The sequence below is a fragment of the Vanessa cardui genome, chromosome 8 (assembly GCF_905220365.1).
Source record: "Vanessa cardui chromosome 8, ilVanCard2.1, whole genome shotgun sequence".
In the NCBI taxonomy this organism is placed as follows: domain Eukaryota; kingdom Metazoa; phylum Arthropoda; class Insecta; order Lepidoptera; family Nymphalidae; genus Vanessa; species Vanessa cardui.
The window spans coordinates 6,559,966-6,581,342 of NC_061130.1; the positions used below are offsets into that span (position 1 = coordinate 6,559,966).

General features: G+C 31.4%; 1 protein-coding gene across 1 annotated transcript in view; it reads left to right on the forward strand.

Moving 5' to 3' along the window:
* Window positions 1–754: 754 nt before the first annotated feature.
* LOC124531845 overlaps window positions 755–21,377 on the forward strand; it is a 43,012-nt gene continuing 22,389 nt past the window's right edge. Inside the window, exons 1-5 of the mRNA XM_047106386.1 lie at window positions 755–778; window positions 13,212–13,341; window positions 16,049–16,202; window positions 16,453–16,644; window positions 17,391–17,538. Of these exons, the coding sequence (XP_046962342.1) occupies window positions 770–778; window positions 13,212–13,341; window positions 16,049–16,202; window positions 16,453–16,644; window positions 17,391–17,538 (633 nt within the window). The 5' untranslated portion in view covers window positions 755–769. The remainder of the gene's footprint in view (window positions 779–13,211; window positions 13,342–16,048; window positions 16,203–16,452; window positions 16,645–17,390; window positions 17,539–21,377) is intronic.

Sequence of the window (21,377 nt, forward strand, 5' to 3'; positions counted from 1 at the left end):
GACCTCGAGTCGGGATTACATATCCTAATCATGATATAAATATATTAAAGCAAATAAATAAATACAATAATACTCTATTGGTATTTTATAGAAAAAAAATAGAGAAAAACTGATGAAGCATTATTTCTTACGTAAGATTATAAATTGCTTAATCAAAAGTCAGTATGCTAATTATTATAAAATGAAAGTCTTGATTTATTAGACAAAATTAGATTTGCAATATCCTAAAAAATACATTACAAAAACGCTTATTTTTCAAAATATTTCTTACTTAAACGCAAAATAAATAAACACATGACTTATGTTTAAAGTTATTATGTTTTCTTCATAAGTTAATATTACCATTTATTTTGTAACATATTATTTAGTGTGTATTAAAATTATTTTGTTTGTTTTTTTTTGTAATTCACGACTTAGAACACAGTATGTTTTAGTAAATATAATTTTATACACTCCATTTTTAGTAGCATATTCTAATGAATATGCTACTAAAAATGGAGTGATCACTTAATAGTGAAATTAAATTTTTTACCTAATAAAAAAAAGTAAAATTTGTATAATACATCAATACGTACTAATATGAATGAAACTCCGCTAGTTAGGCAGTTGGTAATCGATTCCAGATTAGTACAATAGTGCCGATAAGACGAAGTGATCTTTCACTCGCGACAGTTTCTTTAAGCAACCCGTGGCCGTCAGGTTTCGCGCCAATGCAAGTTTGAAGTGAAAACAGTCTCTAGGATTTTTGTTTTTAATATTTTCGTTTAAAATGGCAAAGGTAAGGTGAATGAAAAAGTGATAAACATATAAGCTTTTTTTAAATTCTTTCAAATTTGTACTTAATAAATACAGATATTAAAAAATAGTCTAATAAATTATATATTGTAATGCACATATCATTTTAATATTAAATTCTAAGAAATGTTTCTTTCATTTTTTTAAATTTACCTTTTATTTTTATTTTTTGACGCTTAAGAACTGGTACATATATAATATGCAAGCAGAAAGAAAAAAAACAATTTTACAAACAGTGCTCCATTTATTCGTGTAATGTTAGGATTGTGTACTTTTAAAATATAATATTAAGTAGAACTGTGCACTGTATGTTGTTTGTTGTTGTCATTATGACATAGAAAAGCGGCACGCGTCTTTTTATTTTAAACTAGGCTAGTGCACATCATTACAGAATCGATCGCAAAAAAAATCTATTAACTAAAGTTACGCCGTGAACATGATAGAGGTGAAAACACTTATTCTCGATTAGGGAATTATTTTAAATTCAATTTGAATAAGGCTTTTTAAGCTTCGAAAATCCCGATGAATTGCGCAAGCGATGTGTTCAGGTATAAGTTAAGATTTTTATGTGAATCCACGATTACGATTATGACTTGGATCAGGTTTTAGGTGCATAAACGACTATATAAACACGAAAGTACTAAATACCTTCTTGCTTAACGAGTAGCGTAGGTGACCAAAAACATCTTCAAAACAAGGTTTTTATATTTTATTATTCCAACTGTTTGTATGTTACAAAAAAAATTTGGAGTCATTTTAAGTTATTTTGTAGTGTAGTTTAGAGTAGAATTGTCCTAATTAATATCCCAATTACAAATTCATGTCCTTATGTATCAAGCGTCGATTAACCATAGGCTTCATATACAATGGTAATGTGCTGTTCACAAATTACTTACATACCAAATTTGTATCCCTAAGGTCATCAAAACTATTCCCTATAAATACGCGAATATCACTCCCAGCTTTTCAGTCTTGCTCATTGCCCTCATATAAAACTACAGTATGAATCCCTCTTCAAACTTAAGCACTTTTGAACCATAAATTTTCTCGACACAATAAACATAACTACCAGTACAGAACGTAAATACTATATATAACAACAGTCGAACACATACTACACAAATATAACTACATTTATGTATGCTTTAAATTCGAATGAGGAACGCGTGAAACATTACAAACAAAAAAATAGCCAATGTGAACAACTTGCAGCTTTGTTAAATATATGAATTAAATATAATTAATTAATTGTATAATAACAACACATAGTTTTAGTGTGATTAGTCAAAAAATCAAAGGTGAGTGATGTTCAAATATTTTCATTTAAATATATTCAGTGCACATATAATTGAATCTAGAATTTTTTTATATGATTTAAACAATATTTTCATCTTTTTGAGACGATAAATACAAATTTATGTTATTACCCAGTTTAAGATAAAAAAATCCAAATTACTTTTTTGTGTCAGTCACTTTTAAAACCTTGGAGTAATAGTGCAAAAAGCTCCACTATAGGTATAACACCTCATTTTATTGGCTCCACTGGTGACAGGCGGGTTGGTTTGGTTTTTTGTCCAGAGGATCGGTATTTCCATTCAAAGGGGAAATGCTATAAGCATTCTTGCCACAATTGTTTGTACAGTAACTATTTTTACTATTTATATTTGTATATATTTCCTTAAATATAAGTCCTTTCTTAAGATAAAAATAATATTATCTTATCCAGTTTCACACACACAACTCTATGACTAACAATCTTTATATCTACATTTAAACGATTCACAAAATATGTGCTTGATTTTTAATATACTTGTGTTTTTTATGACGACCTCCGTGGTCGAGTAGTGTGTACACCGGTTTTCATCTTCATCGAACGTTAATTTTAGACAATAATTAACCAAGTGTAATGTTTGTGTCATGAATAAAGAATTCCATTTTGATTTAATGCAGGTCTAGGTCTCAGGTATATACATATTCTATTCCAACCATAACAATAAAAAAGCCAAATAAACAACATTTGACGCGATATCATTGGCCGAGAGGTTGATAAAATCAATGATATTCACATTTACAAAACTGGTTTCGGAAATTTGAGTGAGAGTGTATTATAAATGAATATATCGTAATCATAAGCTCTTCGTAGTGCACAGTATAACTGAGTTATTAGCATGAAAAACGTAAATCAAGTCAAGTCTTACTTGTTTATCTTTTTTCCTACTTCCATTCTAAAAGGCTATTCATGTTAATTTGCTAACTCACAGTGGAAAAGTGTGAAGAAATTAGGATGAAATATAAGTAGGTACGAGTAGGAAAAAAGTAGGACATCTTTGTCTAGAAAATTTGAATCCTACGTAATTGTAACGTAAAATTGAGCAAATATCTAATATATAAACGTAAATATCGTGCATCGTGCATCGACCTGTTCGCCGTATATTCCGGCATATCAAATAATTAATAAATAAAATAAATATTCACATCATATGAATATTTAATTATTTTGATAACATTAACCGAAAATTCATTGAAAAACAAAAAAATTTCAAATGATATCAATTGTTACAAAAAAAACATTAAAATTTTAAATGTTCCAATGTGAATATATTATACAAAAATGCATATTTATTGTAACTGACATTACTAGACTGATTTAAATATAAAGAGAAAACTTTTTGATAACATTGCGCGCAGTGTGAGATTCGGGATAAAGAAAATTTATATTTATAATTTATAAAATAATAATAAAATATTGATACACCGATAGTTTACATCTTCGTACGATACAGGGCCCGACAATAACCACTATATTTTCCAATAGTATAATTTCTAAAGTAACTATTTCTGAATTATCTAGATTAAATTTAGTAAGGATATAGTAGGAGTCCCGGAGAAGGACAAAGCTTAGTTTTTACAAAGAACAAGAATCATTTAGGGTTTGTGAGAAAGAAAGAAGAATAGGTAATCAATGTGTGAACGTAAACACGTATTATTTTACAATCATTTCTATTTCACTTCTGTAAATTTCATAATGTAAATTTAACTGCGTAAAACGTTACTTCTGTAAATTTAGTAACGGATCCTTGCAAGCATTTTCAACCTGTGAACGCACTAATGGTTTTTAAAGAATTATACAAAAACTATAGTCATTGAATTGGTTAGTGTGGTAAAACTATTTTAATTAAGAATGTTATAGAAAATAAAGAGAGATTATTGAAAAAAAAAACCCACTGAGTTTCTTTCGCCGGTTCTTCTCAGGTCAGGATATTTTCTTTTCCGAACCGGTGGTAATGTTTCAATTGGCCATCAATAAGAAAGTGTAATGCTTCTATATTGAATAAAGTTTTTGAATTTGAGTTGCTTATCGAAAAACCCTTTATTTTATATGATTACGTTGTTCTGTTATATCATAATAATTAATAAAATACTATCAAAAGGTATACCAAGATACCAATGTGTTTTCTGAGCGTGTTATTTTGTACCAATTTCTAATGTCATTGGAGTATTTTTATTAGTAACATAATAAGAATAGATATAATATGTTTGCATTTTTCATGTGCTAAAATAATGCTATTTCCTAAACATTAGGCGCTTAGTCGATCCGTATTTTATTTTTGGTAATGCTTTTGTTAATGACATTTATAACAATTCTGTAAAGAAGACTACTCAAAATCCAACTTTAATATACATATGCTTTCTTTAAGCTGTAGTAAATTTAAAAAACATGAAATTTCCTTGACACTGAGATCATTTTTTCAATAACTATTAAAATTTATATAGCTCAGAAATTTAATGTAGTGAAAATAAATAAAATAGGGTTAGATGAATTATTTTTTAGAAAGTTGTGTGGAATGATATAATTAATACTTGTAGCTAAAAGCATTATTAAATATTTTTGGGTGCGTTTAATAGAAATAGTTATAATCTAATATCGAGCCGAAACCTTTCTTGCCATCCAATAAACTATTTTATTTTCAGTTATAAAAATATCACCGTCAAAATTAGTCCACTGAATAGCCATCGGTTTAAAAACAGAGCTTAAATTATAAGAAAATAGATAACATGTTTAATAGGAGTTCTTTAAATTATTAACCCAATTTCATAAACAAAAAAAGAAACATGTTAAAAACTACTACCGATCTGTAAAATAGGTTCTACCGAAAGAATTGGCAAGATCCTCAGAAATTACTCTTTCCACCACTTTAATTACAGAGTATAATAGTAAAGTACAATTATTTTGTAAATATGACCTGTATAGGTCATACATATTATAAATAAATAAAACATAGAATTTTGAATTTGTATATGCGTCATTTATCAATTTTAATAGGTTTGAAATAATGGAGAATGTTCACAAATTTTGATTATTAGCGCTCTATATAGTCTGTCAAAAATAAAAAATAATAGTGAAAGAATTAACTCGATACGTCAATTAGTTTCCGAGTTATAAGTAAAACGAGTTGTTACGCACGACGCGGGCTGCCGGTGACGGTGTGACGTCATTGTACAACACGCTCAGTCTGGCTCACTCGGTCCGCCCGCGATTGCGCGCCCGCGCCGTCGATATTATACCAAAATACTTTTAAAAATGTCCAATCCAAATACTAGGAAATCATGTGTTTTGTTTAAATGTAAAAATACAACTACCAATTCGCCGGAAAAGTTGTATTTTATAGTTCCAAAAGATGTTAAAACGCGAAAAAAAATGATAAAAGCTATGAAGCGTTTAGACCGATTACAATAGCGTATTCATAGTACATATACTCGTATCTCGTCGTAGAGCTCAATACCATCGAACATGTATTTCTCATCAATATCATGCACTACCCGAGGAGAGGAATAATCAAAGGATGACCTACGGTCGACAATGTAAGTAAGTAAGTATTCTTTATTGTACACCAAAGAATAAATAAATTGTACAGTAATTGCAAAATTTGATCTAAATGTACAATTGGCGGCCTTATCGCTAAGCAGCGATCTCTGCCAGGCAACCATGTTACGTAGGACATAGTAATCAGTAATTAAACGTTTCAGGTGTACATATATAAGAGAAAAACATACTTATACGAAATTAAACATATACATAGTAAACGTATATATACTATATTCAATATATAATAAGCTATATGTATAATTTGTACTACAGTTTAAATATGACTATAGGTAACATGAAATAATAAATTTAAAATATAAAATATAAGCCAGATACATCGCAGAGTAGGAGTTTAGAATAAATAGAAAAATAACAATAATAAATATTAAGGAAACAGGTAGACAAAATTTAAGGGGGATAGAAGTTTGCTTTTAATAGCCGTTTGAATGTTGCTAGGGATTGAGCACGCCTTATGGTAAGTGGTAAGGAATTCCAGAGCCGTACAGCTTCCACAGAAAAGGATTTAGAATAGAAGGTTGTATTGTGGGAGGGGATTTTTAAAATGAGGTTATCGTTAGAGCGAAGAGAGCGACAATGAGTGTCGCTCAGGAATTCAAAGCGCTTTTTAAGGTATGAGGGAGAGGTAGGATTAAATAGGATATTGTATAATAGGGAAAGAATGTGAGTATTCCTGCGAAGGCGGATTGAGGGCCACTTGAGTTTTTCGCGAAATTCTGAAACATGGTCATATTTACGAAGTCCAAATATGAACCGTATACAAAGATTTTGGATGCGTTCAAGTTTATTAAGCAATTCCTCACTTAAATTGGGATAACAGGTATCAGCGTAATCGAGAATCGGTAGCAGGAGAGATTGTGCAAGCACAATTTTAGTTGGTATCGGTAGAAAATTTCGCAATCTGCGAAGAGATCCGATCGATGCAAACACTTTCCTGCTCACCTCGCTTACTTGGGGGGTCCAGGTCAGAAATCTATCAAAAACAACACCTAGATTTTTTACAGTTTCACTGTATGGAACAAGTGTTCCATCAACAATTATATTAGGCAAATTGGGCCAATCAATGCGGGCAACTAGTTTTTGACTGCCGATTATAATTGCCTGTGTTTTTAAAGGGTTAATTCTAAGTCCATGTGATTTACTCCAAAGTACAATCGATTCAAGGTCTTTATTTAATGTTTGTATTGTTTGAGGCAAATCAATTAATTTTGACTGTTTATATATTTGGAGATCGTCGGCATACAGGTGATAGAGAGAAGATAATTGAGAAGTAATGCAATTTATGAAAATAGAAAAAAGGAGAGGAGACAACACGCCACCTTGCGGAACACCGGCCTTGATCGTGCACCAATTGGAAAAGGAATCATCGACACGTATTCGTTGCCGGCGACCGCAAAGATAATTTTGAAACCAGTCAATCACTTCAGGAGATATGTTAAGAGAGCATAATGTAGCTAGTAAGAGCTCGTGGTCAACATTGTTAAAGGCATTGCTAAAATCTAGTAAGATCAACGCTGTTAGACATTGATTATCCATAGCAAGGCGTATATCCTCGGTAATTTTGACTAAAGCAGTAGTCGTACTATGACCTTTTCGGAAACCAGATTGAAAAGGGTTAAGGAGGTTTTGTCTAGATAGGAAAAGGTTTAATTGTCGATGCACAATACGTTCAAATACTTTAGATAGGAAAGGAAGTATGGAAATAGGACGGTAATCGGAAAAGCGGGAGGGATTTGATTTTTTAGGTAAGGGAATAACTTGGGCATCTTTCCAGGAAGAGGGAAATGATCCTGTAGAAATGGAGTAATTGAATATACTTCTAATAATAGGAACTAGGATGTCCATGATAGGGATGATCATCTTACGACTAATGGAGTCAGTACCGATAGCATCAGAGTTCACCTCTACAATACCTCTCTCAACATCACTATCAGTGATATGACAAAAAATGAAAGCTGGATCATTAGAAGTGGGTAAAGCTAGAATTTGATTTTTAGTATTTAATTTCGTGGCATCATCGATAGAGCAAGAAGACGAGAAGTGTTGATTAAGCTGATTCAAATCAATGTTACTAGGATGATTATTATGACGTGCTTTCCCAACTCCAATAGATTTAAGAAATTTCCAAACTCGGCCAGTATCTTCTTCGTCTAGTATTGATTTATGAATGTGGCGTCGTTGTTTATCTCTACACAACCTGTTGCAACGGTTCCGTCAATGTAGACGAGGCGATGGAGGTAATTTATTCCTTTCTGAAAGAAAACTCCAACTAATGTCAATTTTCAATGAGCGAGTTAATGAAAAAGACGAAAAACGTTTTTAAATTGTGAAACAGTTCTTGTAAAAACCTACTTGAATAATGTTTATTTTGATTTTAATAGCGAAAAAATATTTTTATTCTGCTAATAATTCGTGTATTTTTAATCTAAATCTCGATAACGATGATCGATACATGAAAAATATATAGGACCTTAATTGTAGATCGTACAAAAGCAAAAAAAAGTATTACATAAAAAAATTCGTATCTCAATAGGGAACCGAGTTATGATAATAAATGAAATTTTAACAAAAAGAAAAACCGACTTCAAACAAAACACTATTTTAAAACAAATGAATATGCACGAAAAAGTAATAAAAATAATTGCGTATTCAACATATTTTTTAGAGTTTTCCTAAGTTAAATGAAATGAAAAATATTAGACTACTTAAAAGTCGATTAACGATTATATCATGTAGTTATAGTTATTGGTATATTTGGAGCCGGTGTCAGCCACGGTGCCCTTGCCCCAACAATCAAAAGAAAGAAGCGATACGAGCCCCTTGATTGATCCAGTATATTATTGTGTAAAAGGTAATTTGTAAAAAACATATTTGTTAAAGTATTCTCGTATTGTTTTTTTGATAGATATACTGTAGGGTTTTATTGGCTGACACCGACTCCAAATATAACAATAATTATAACTACATGATATAATCGTTAATCGACTTTTAAGTAGTCTAATATTTTTCATTTCATTTAACTTAGGAAAACTCTAAAAAATATGTTGAATACGCAATTATTTTTATTACTTTTTCGTGCATATTCATTTGTTTTAAAATAGTGTTTTGTTTGAAGTCGGTTTTTCTTTTTGTTAAAATTTTATTTATTTTTTGATTTTAAGTGAAGCTGATGTTGACTAACTAATTTTTTTTTATTATGGATAGATTAAGCGTTCCGTTTATATGAGTCAGAAACTACTTCGAGGACAATTTCAAAGGAAACTTGCGAATAAAGCAAAAATAGACTTTCGAAAATGCGGATTTAATACGTCACGCGGCGTAAACTACAAGAATCCCTCGAAAGAGCTGTAATCGAACTCAGCAAAAAAACTTTGAAAAAGACCAACTATATTTCGTACACCATATGACATCACATCACATACACAAAATTTGATTAAAGATAGTAAGAAATTCTGCCCCATATCGCACCCTAACTGCGAGCCGTATAGGAGTTCCATCACTACATAGTATAAAACAAAGTCGCTTTCTCTGTCCCTATATCTTTAAATCTACGCAACGGATTTTGATGCGGTTTTTTTTAAAAGATAGTGTGATTCAAGGGGAAAGTTTGTGTATATAATACATGAACAATATAGTAAAGAAACACTGATAATTTTAGAAGTTTGCGATGTGATGTCGTATATAAACAAATTCTGTAGTATATTTAGTATCAGTATTGCACCCGTGCGAAGCCGGGGTGGGTAGCTAGTTGATTATAATATTTGACTATGATTATTATACAAACATAACCACATTACGGAAGGTGACTCAAATATCCAAATAACCTATAAATAAAAGATTCGACCGAGTATCGCTAACGTGCTCCTCAGAATTGTTCCGTTCCCTTCCGTTCCGTTACTTTATCATGGATCCTGTGCTCAGAACCTTACCAAACTTTCACCAAATTACCCTAGAAGTATATATTTTATAATAAAAAAAGAATTATCAAAATTGGTTAACGTGATTTTCAGTTATTCACCTATTTGTCGCGCATATACATAAGGCAAATTTAAGACGTATGTCGTTTTCACATGGATACCATCATCGGAAAAAAAAAATAAAAAAATGGGACCCCACGGGAAGCCCTACCTTTCAAACAAAAAAAAAATTATCAAAATCGGTCCACCCAGTGAAAAGTTATGAGGTAACAAACATAAAAAAAAATTAAAAAAAAAATAAAAATACAGACGAATTGATAACCTCCTCCTTTTGGAAGTCGGTTGAAAAGTGATACTAAGGCGTACGATTCCCGCGCGGCGTGTTGTGAAATGACGTCACAGCACTCGTGCGGCTGTTAGCGGGACTCGATACTTTTCGAAACTTTGAATGCCTATAAAATCAAAACTACTAGGTATTTTTGACTAAAACAAAAGCTAGTGTATTTGTATTTGTACAGGCTTTACTGAGAAAAATTAAGTGATTTGGCATACCTAGTAACATTCTCCACTGTGGAATCTTATTACAGAAACGAATACCGTGCCCCAGGCAGGATGAAAGTAGTGTCACCTACACCACCTTATTAATTTCCTTTCCTCCTCGTGTCTATACTATGAAAGTTACCTTTCTTTCTAAAATATCTAGAATATTATTATAAACATATTGTGAAACAACTGTTAGTATACCTCCTTCCCGATCGGAGTTTTGAGCGCCATGATTATAAATATGTAGACCGAATTTAATAATTCTTTAATACAGGGAAAAGTAACTTAGAATATTATAAACAAATAATATATATTAAATACTTCTCCAAATAAATTAATTAATTGAGTGTTTTTATGACACTTGTTATTTTTCTACCTACACGAAACAAAGTAGACCATAATATAAACCATAAAGCCTTGACAAAACATTGACATTTACAAAAACTCTCGATAATTTAAAATATTATGAAAACTCTTTACGGTGAGTTCATTAACCAAACTCATAATTTGTCACATATAACACCATAGTCGGCTTAATAATGAATCTATTTTGCATTACAACAAAACAATCATTATGTGTGTGAGAAAACACACAGCGTAATAACTGTTTTGTTGTAATGCAAAACAGATTCATTTTATCTGTATCTAAAACCCAGAGCATTGTTTGAAGACATATTTGATATGTGCTGTTGTTAGAATACGATCGCTATTTCTATTTATTATTGGTTATAAGAAAATAAAATAAATGGGATGATTAGACAGAGATAATGAGAGATATACAAATTCCTTTACTAAATTCTATAATAATATTTAGACATATAAATTAAATTAAAATAACACAATAATTTATTATCAATCAATGTATATAAAACTGTTCCGTTACTAAGTGACTGACAGACATCGCACAGCCTAAGCCACTGGACCAAGAGACTTGAAATTTGGCACATGTATGCCTTAAGTATCCTAGAGGTGCACTAAGAAGGGATTTTTCAAAATTCCTACGGGATAGGGAATAAATGGAATTTATATTTTGGAACCAAAGTAGCTCTATCTCCGTAACTATAATTGTTAGGGGTTTCAAATTTAGCATGCAAATAGGTTATCACAATAACTAAAAACTATTTTAAGGATATTTCAGAATACTAAAAGGGATAGGGAATAAACAACAATTGTATGTTACTTTTTTTTTAAAAGTCCGTAGTCCTAGAAACTTAAAATTTGGCTGTAATGTATTTATTATAGCAAAATAAACTAAAAAAAACTGATAATCTATATATATAAAATAACAAGTCCTGACTGACTGACTCGATCATCGCCGAGCTTAAACTGCCAAAGTTAGGGCCTTAAAAATTGGTGAGTAGGATGGATTTATTGAGTAAGAACCCACTAAGAAAGGAATTTTGGAAATTCTTGGGTTAAACGTTTGTATGGAAGTCCGTCAGTTTTTAAGTTAGAAAAATGAAATTTTATTTTTGGGATACTGATTAAGTTATTTATAACCATTTTAGTAAAAGTATGGCATTCCATGCAATTCTCTGTTGATGTTCTCTCTCGCTCTCTCTACAAAGGCCTTAGAAAAAACACAATGAGTGATATATGTACAATGTAGCCTACATTGTACATATATTACTCATTATAATAATTTACTAATTTTAAATCATCTTTATAACGTCGGGCGGAAGGCCCACAGAAATTGTCAGGCCACAAAAAAATATCAAATTTTTAATAATATTCTAAAATCACATTTTAAATATTAGCATTTCTACTTTAAAGTAGGTGAGTAAGGCTTTTATAGACCTTTAGTTCGTGCTTCCTGTGAAAGACTTTTAGTACGCATATTGTCTTAACTACATAGTACAAAAGTAATTCTCAAAATTTCAGATTTGCTACAATGACGAAACTCTCACACACTCAAAATACGATTACAATATTTTTATTTACACTTATTTCTTTTTCTCTTAATTGGTGGAAGAGCTTTGTGCAAGCCCGACCACATAGCTTACCAATCACACATCAGATATTCAGCCGGCAAGTAGCAATACACTATTGTGAACTGGTGTGAACGGTGAGTGAGCCAGTGTAAGTACAGATGTGTGTGAACTTAGCAGATCATTGTCCAGCAGATCGCAATTAAATATGAGTTCTGTTAGCATGCAGAAGAGTTCTATAGTTCCTGATAGTTTTTAGGAATAGTTCTGGCGTTTTTACCTTAAAAAAAATTGTCGACGAAATGATCTGCTAACTTCCCGTAGCAGATCATTTCCCAGCAGATCAAAAATAAATAGAATATCTAAGCGCATGTAGCTGAGTTCTATAGTTCCTGATACTTTTTAGAAATAGTTCCGGTGTTTTTACGGGGAAAATCGTGAAAAATAAAAAAAATAGTAGGCACATAAAAAGACTAAAAAACCGTTTTAAACGTTTGAAAACATTTTTAAAAGCAGGAACTCTTTTGTTTCTGGTATAAAATAATGATAAATATCAATTAAAACTCGCAATTAAGTTAAAACAAATATTTTACTGTCAGCAAATCATGGTAGAGCTATTAACTTAAGGGAAAACTAAAATTCAATGGTTAAAAATTATAATAAACGAAATGCTGGCTCAAGCCTTCGAACTAGATCAAAATAATGTACTACAGCATCGTACCTAAAAAGGTCTTCAATCTTAAGGATGAGAGTGTAGGTTACTACATATATTTTATCCCTTATTGTGATCATTTAATTGTGATCTGCTGGACAATGATCTATTAAGTTCACACACATTAAGTACAGGCACAAGCATCAAACATTATAGTGATGGCCCTTATGGCAGGAAATAGTATATATGTGTGTAGTGAGTAAACGTTTTAAATAGTCATATCTATTTTATTTTTTAATTAGGAAAAAAATCAAATCAATACGTCTTAAATTCGGTTCCGTTCTATGACAACTGTCTCGTATAATCTACTTATTTTTACAACTTATTATCTAGATAGGGATATACATACAAAAATAAATATACTAATAACTATTTTAATATACCACATATATACATATATAGTAACTGTTATAACTTATACCTATTTTCAGATGAAATCGAATGCTACAGACAAACTCCTGCCTGAAACGACTTCGGTCTATATCAATAGGAGGGTAACAGAGGAACCCCCAGATGAAGAAATTATTGAATGCAATAAAAAAGAAATTTGCTATGGAGCAGGTAAAGAAATCAATGAAAATCTACATTATTCAAGTTAATAGGCTTTTACGAGCACTTTGGAATCTTTATTTACAAAACTATATCTAATTAAGTTTATACTTAGATAGTTAGTACCACCGCGCCGGTTCGAAATTAATATTATACCGAGAAGAACAGATTTTATTTGAAGTTTCTTAAATATATGTTTATATTTTGTATCCTGACTGGTAATCAACAAGTATTAGATCCACACGTTTTTATCTTGTATTAAATAATATTCATTTGTTATCGATGCTTCAATTACATTTTGATTTGATGATAATTGCTTACAAATTATCTGAATTTTTAAGTCTGCATGATTTGCTGTTAAATATATCTGCGAAACTTGACTGCAATTTATGATTTTATAGAGTCGGAAACTTGTTGTTTAAGAGCCTTTCCTTTAAAACCATAGTATTTGAGCTTTTTCCCATGTTTCGTAAATATGTTTGAGAAGTGCTATTCCCGCATCAGCAATCGAGAGACAGCACGTAAAACTGAATTTTTAGCTATAAAATTTTGATGTAAATACAATTTTAGATCAAAATGGACAAAAGTGATGATTAAAAATATGTTTTTGAAATATTAAAATTGTCTTAACAACGGTTTTTTAGTAAAGTTGATGTAGATTAATTATACTAACTAAATATTTTTCTAGAACACTTTCTAGTTTAATTACCTAATATGTGGAAGGAGTCAGCCAGTGTACCTACAGATTCATTGTTTATGAAAATATAAACCAGTCATTGAAATTTCAATGACTCAACGACCTTTACCAAAATGAATTAGTTTATATCTTATGACGAATTAGCTCAGTGTGTTACATTAAGAAGAATTTAAGAAAACTCGTAAAATACTAGGACTAGTAAATGTGTCGTGCCATTTGAATTAAATACGCGTATACAAAAGTTTGGACGATTAAAATTAAAGGCACAATGCGTCCTTTAAAGTGCCGCGAAAATAAAAGTTAAAATAATAAATTATCTAAAATAAATTACGAAAACAATATCGGATAGATGTTGCGTCCTTATTTTGTACTTGCATATTCATAACATATATTTGTACTGATATACAACAAAATGGTCATCAATAAAGAAATGATATGTCGTCCTCAATTCTTAGGGACAATGGGCTGAGGACCCCGGATCCTGGTCCTCCTCCTTACTTTGCCCGCAAAATTTTGGACTTGCCGTTTTTAAGTTTACGTATTTAGTTTTTTTTAAGGTTTTGTATTAATACATGAATTAGTATTTTCTATACGAATACTTTATACAATTTATATGAGATTTGTTACTTTATAATTTTAGTCAGACAAATCTGCGTTCGCTAAAAATTGGAACTAATCGGAGTTCAGTACTCCTTCGCTACTTAGACGGACTATGTGTTCGTCTAAGTTGAATTGACCTTTTCTTATTCCGCGCAAAAAACAACAATCTTTTATTTATTAAGTAGTAGATTTGAAAAATTACGATATATAATCTTAAATCGACTTTTAAGTAGTCTGATATTTTTCATTTCATTTTACTTAGAAAGACTCTAAAAACATGTTGAATACACAAGTACTTTGTTACTTTTTAGTTTTATATTAATTTGTTTTAAAATAGGGTTTTGTTTGAAGTCGGTTTTTCTTTTTGTTAAAATTTTTATTTAGTATAATGAATATCTGATCATCAAGCTGAAATAGTTTTCCTCATATACATTTTATCGTATAATTTTATTTGCACTGTACTTAGAATTACGAGTAAAATGTGGTGTCAATAAAAAGATAAAGATAGGATACACAAATCAAATAGTCTATGCTTACACAATTTTATGACTTTAGATTAAAATATTCGTTTAAAAATATTATCGTGAAAGTGTGTAAGTGGAAAGGCATTCGACATTTCCGAGAAATTAAAATATACACAAATAGCGGTGGAAGAATTTTTGGGTATACAGTTAAATTTTGTTAATGATATACAGGTGATAAAATAATAGGTTAGAATTCTAGATGATTTTTCAGAGTCCTAACAGGAAAGTTTTGAGCTTTTCGGATTGTAACGGTTGATCTATGACTTGTTTGTTTTCTTAGGATGTTTTACCTTTAAGTGTGTGTAGTCATGCAGGTGTAACTCGGAAAAAACTGCAATATTCTGTTCAGATCCACATTTATCATCCACTGCACTATCTCGACTGTGTACGTACGACGTATCATAATGTATACAAAATAACAAAGAAGTAGTAAGTTTGAATCATTTGAATGAAATGGAACAGAAACCGAAGTAGTACTTACATAATTATAATTATTGTATAGATCATTAAAGTTTTTCAACACAAACACAAACATATATGGAATTTAAAATGACGAAGTTAATTTGCCACTTTTTCTGCTTTACTGTTTACTATTCCTTTGATTGTTGAAAATGATGTCATCATTGTGTCCGTCAACAGCAAACCTACCTAGTTAACTCTTGAATGCTATCTCCTGTGGGCGAACAAAACTAGATTTATTTTTAGAACGAAAGCTACATACGTTAAGATGAGGCATAGCGACATTTAATATAACAAAACAATAACAAGCTCAACATATCTTTTCTTTTATTAAGAGTTCTCATGAATTAACAACCTATACACAATTTTAAAATACAGAAATCGAAATCGTTTAAATCTGAACAATGAATGAACTCTAAGGCTCTTTTTGTGGTTTCAGCGGACGCAGTATTCTCGTCATTCGTCGTAGCACCGCAAGTGGTTTGCGTTTGGAGAGGCATATGGGGTATAATGGATTTATACCCTCATTTGTTTCCCTACGCTCAGATATTCGTCCTGGGAATCATAATACATATCAGCTTTGCTTTAGTTAGGTATTTTTATAAAATAGTTCTTTACTAGATTTTCATCTTAAACTAACGATTGTAACTAAATTTTTCAAAACAACAAACGATAAACAACAATTGTATGTCTGTGTTTACCAGGAATCAATCGAGATTTGTTTAACTGTTTATAGTGATAATAACATCAAATACACAGATACGGAATATGATTTAAATAAATATTTATATTTACAAACAATAATAACCGCATCCAAGATAAATCTTTATTCTATTTTTTCAGATCATACCTATTATCACGTTCACGGGACGCATGGGGGGAAGGCAGAGCTGGAAGATGGCTTCGGGAGCGGTTCGTCAGCAAAGTGTACACTTACGTTTTCATCCTTTCGAACATAATGCACTGGAGAGGAGGCTGGGGACTTTTAGACATGTTCGTCGCTCACGTTGTGCCTGAAAAAGATAACTGTCATAGGTGAATATTTACTTGTAACTTAAATATAACTTGGACGTAGGCTTATATGATCTTTATGATATGAAAATATATATTTTATATGATTATACTATTTTTTAGCCTATAGGAGTAAAACAAAGTTATTGTTGGTTTGAGAAATCATAAATAGGTATAAATAGTAAAATATAGTTAGTAAATATATTTATGTTTCATGTTCTATTATGTTTATAGTGTAATATATTTTTTCTTATACCAGCTGATCTTCTTTTTTTTGAATTCACAGTTACTTTAAAAATATAATTGACGCTTGATTTATTATTTTATAAAGAGATAAAATTTATTTCTTGGTAAGTATATAGGGTACATAGAATGCCCAGAACTAATGATACAATTCTAAAAAACATCACTAGTAGAGATACATTATTCTCAAGTGTTCCTTTAATAAATTTTACTTATATTATGCAATTTTAGCGTCCGTGCGAAGTCGGGTGTAAACATACGAGTTTAAGTTTAATTTATGAGCAACAAGGATTTTTTTACAATACTATAAAATCATAATATTTTAAATGATTTATTCATTGTAGTAAATAAATCTAAAAAAGTGATATAATGAGAATATTCATAGTTCAAAGACGTCAATTTTATATCAGAATTTACAACTGAAATTTATAGGCATAAGAGTACAAGAGCTACACAGTATGTAAGACATCAAAATTAGTAACAAAACATGAATATTTTACTAACACGCAATATATTTTTTCCTACAGACCTGTGTTAATCGGAGCCGTGACTCTACTGTGCTATCTGATCACCATATGCTTCCGCTCTTCCCGTAACATCTTAGCGTCACCATACTTTCTGGTACTAGATGGGAAAGAGGCCACGTACATCTTCACTACGCGATTCCAAAGTAAGGTAAGTTACCTAAATTAAAATTTATATTTATAATTAAATAAAAGTTAGATATATACAGGATATTTCTAATTCTGGCTTATATACAACCAATACGTATATTACTCGATTATAACTGCTTATAATATAATTACTGTGTCTTTAATGATCAAGAAGAAGTCCATTATTTTTGTAGTGAAAAATCACGAAATTTTATTTTTGGGCTACTGACTCAAAATGAGTAGGTATTGAAGCGTTTCTCGTAATTATCCTCTAAAAGTTGAAATATACATCGATGTGGTATCCAAAAAGATTCAAAATTAACGTAATATTTTAAGATCATTTTTAAATATATTCAAATTTTACACGAGCAAAGTCAACCATTTTTATTCTAATTTTATTCGTTGTTCGTTATAATCTAATTATTCAATTCATATGGCATTAATTTCAAGAGAAAAACTATCTATTGTCATTTAAAATTTAATTACCAGAAATAAATGTTATTTAATTGGCAGACTTTCAACTTTAATATAAATAATTGCATATGAATGCGGAGTAACATCAAAGTTATTAACAATATTTTTTTGAATACTTTAATCGATTTATTGAAAATATAGTATTCTAAGGTTTTATGATTAGATAACTGATTAACATTGGTAGCAAAGACTCCTGGGCGCTGCTAGTTCAACCCATAAGACAAGTATAATAGTGTAGTAGTAAAACTTATGTTTGTGTTTGTCTGCTCTTCTGTTTAGTACTTAGAGTAAACGTATTAAAAGTTTATTGACAGTAATGTACTATATAGCTGGCATGGCCGTAGACAGGGGGACGGTTTTGGGGGTTCAAACGCCCCCGAAATTTTTTCGCTAAGTCAAGAAAAGTCGCGGTTATTGTACTATCAAAAAAATGTTTTGCGCTAATTAAACAAACAAAACGGAAGTATTTATTGGTTTATTCAAAAAATTAGGCCGTCTAGTCTTTAGTCTAGATACGAAAATAAATCTAAACAAAATTAATTATTTTACACACGGACTAGAGGCATGATAATAATCATACAGCTTACATTTTATTGAGATACTATTTTTTTATGTCATAATGTCATGTTAGTGGTTTTAAGTACTAAAGAGGATAAACCTTTTACAAAGTACCATTTCATGTTGAAATGTGTAAGACAGATTCTAAAATTTCTGATACATTCTGTATATATTTTATGGAAGACTGCTTTGGTGAATCCGTTCTCTAAATAGGGTAATCGTTCAGAATTCCTCCAATTATAGCCCTATAGCCATCACCTTCTTGTTTCCCATGTGTTTTCAATTATAAACTGCCAGCTTCTGCGGTACCATCGGGGTCGTTCAATCTTAATCACTGATGGGCGAAAATGAGAGCAAAGGGGAGGCATTGGCGGCCAGTTTGGAAATAGCGGAGGCCTTCGATTGCGTATGGCGCAAAGAACATATTTCGAAGCTCCTATCCTATTCCCAGGAAATTGTGCAATTGGACCACCAGCCTTTATGTCGATCGGAGCATTAAAGTCGTTATCAATTGAAACGCAAAGCCAAATGGGCATAAAAAATCTCGATGTGTTCAGCAAGGCAAGACAGTATTTCACGTCGGCCCATCGCCTAAGATATACAGGGCGTAAGTTCTGCCCCACATGGAATACTGCTCTACCCTTGTGTGGTTGCTCCTCAGTACCAACTCCTTCCATTTGAGCGTATCCAATGCAGAGCGGCTCGAATTATCGCTGATCAAGCCCTTTCCGACCTATTTGATCCTTTCGTTTTGCGTAGAGATGTTGGATCACTCTGCACCATCAAGTTATTTTCTACCTCGCACAACCATTCTGTGGAACCGGCTTGTACCGGCGGTATTTCCGAACCAATACGACTTCGGACCTTAAAAAAGAGCGTACTCTTTCCTTAAAGGCCGGCAACGCACCTGCGAGTCCCCCGGTGTTTAGAATGTCCATGGGCGGTGATAATCACTTTCCATCAGGTGAGCCTCCTGCTCGCTTGTTTTTTTTATAAGCTAAAAAAGTCGTCGGTTGTATTTTAAGTAAATTTGTATAAATAATATAAAATTTTGATATATTTATCCTCATTTTAAAAGAAACCTGGTACTTTTAATTTCTGGAGCTTGAAACACACAAGTACCACAAATTTGAAAAGCTCAAATTGCCGATTCTCTTTCGACCGCTTCCTTAACGTTGTTTACTGAATCACAAATCATAATAGAAATTATTTTGTCTTTGCACTGTAATATATAATTGCCCATCTAACAGTAATGTAAAGTAAGGGTTAAAATGTCGTTACACCTGTTAAAATTACATCGGTGTTAGATAGAATTCGCGAATTACCATATTTTTCAGACAAGGATTAAAATTCCTAGCTCGCCGCCGCTATTTTATTTTATAAATAAATAAAAAACAAAACATTCTCGATTTTTATTCTATAAATATAATTTTAACGACGAAAAAATTTTAAAGAGAATTGATATTTATATTATATATTTATCGCATCAGAAAAAGTTGTAAATGTGATTTATATTTGGCACAATTAAAGTCTATACATTATTTGCTACGTGCGTTTTTATTTGATTCTTAAAAGCCCTATTCTTCAAGAATATAAATTCAAAATATCAATCATAATATAGTTTTCAAATATAAAACAAATTCTTTGGCTTTATTATATCAATATATGTGCCCACCATACAATCTAAGTACAAAGGAATATTTGCCAGGGTCAAGGAAAAAGTTCGAGCCTCGGCCAGCGAGGAAGTGGATATTTGAGACATGATTTGTCAGCGTATATTACGCACATTAGTGTGAGGGTCAACCGATTTACCACTATAGTTACATTAGAACTGAGACGTTATTAATTTATGACTACTTTACTACTTCAGATACGATCAAGTTATACGAAGCAGGATGTTTACGGGATCACATTGGTTAAAGGGATTGCTTGTTAAATTAAATTAATGTTTCAATCCAAAGACATTCTCACTTCACGCTAGCGTTCCTTATCTGTTGTGACTTGGGTCATGGTAAACTTCTATGTGAAATACCAATAATGACGCAAACAGTCCAAAGTATTTCCTTTAAAGGACAATACCCGAAACTGTATAGAATTTTGCCCTCGAAAAGTCCAATAACAAACATACCATAAGCAGCATTATATTGGGCCTTATTATTGATGTATTAAAAATATATCTAAATGCCTCAAGATCTTAAGTTTATTATTATTTGTTTTATATGACAATAATATCCTGAATATATCTTGAGTCAAGCACCGAACTCTGTTCCTTAAAAGCTTTTCCTACTTCCTCTCCGTAAATGGCGAGCCATTGCTTGATTTACAAGCTACGCACTGGGTGACGTTTTGCCATTATGGCATTCATGATGCATTAGGCAGCCCTGACCGAAATTCCGGATATTACTGAAAAAATAATAGGTAAGTTTTATTTAAGGTAAAACTCTCTATTATTTGATTTGTATCAGTATTGGGAATCCAGCTTGAGTGCTTAACTCAAGATTGATTTCGGATATTGAAATGACTATATTTATATAGTACGCACGCTTTCCTATCCTCCGCGAGAATATTTCAGTGGCCCAATTTCGATGATCCAATATTTTAACATCATTGGCGAGCTCTCCCGAAGCAATATCATTAATTCGGATAATCGCAATCTTTGGGGAGTTACAAAAAATCAGAGGATAGACGAGCTCCAATCGGTAGCAAATTGTTTAAATGGTAAACGCAAACTAAACTGTCTAAACCTACTATATACAAAGGCCGATTGATTTTTAAACTAAAATCGTCACTTTTCCTATGGACAATTCCATAGGAGTAATGATGGCATTA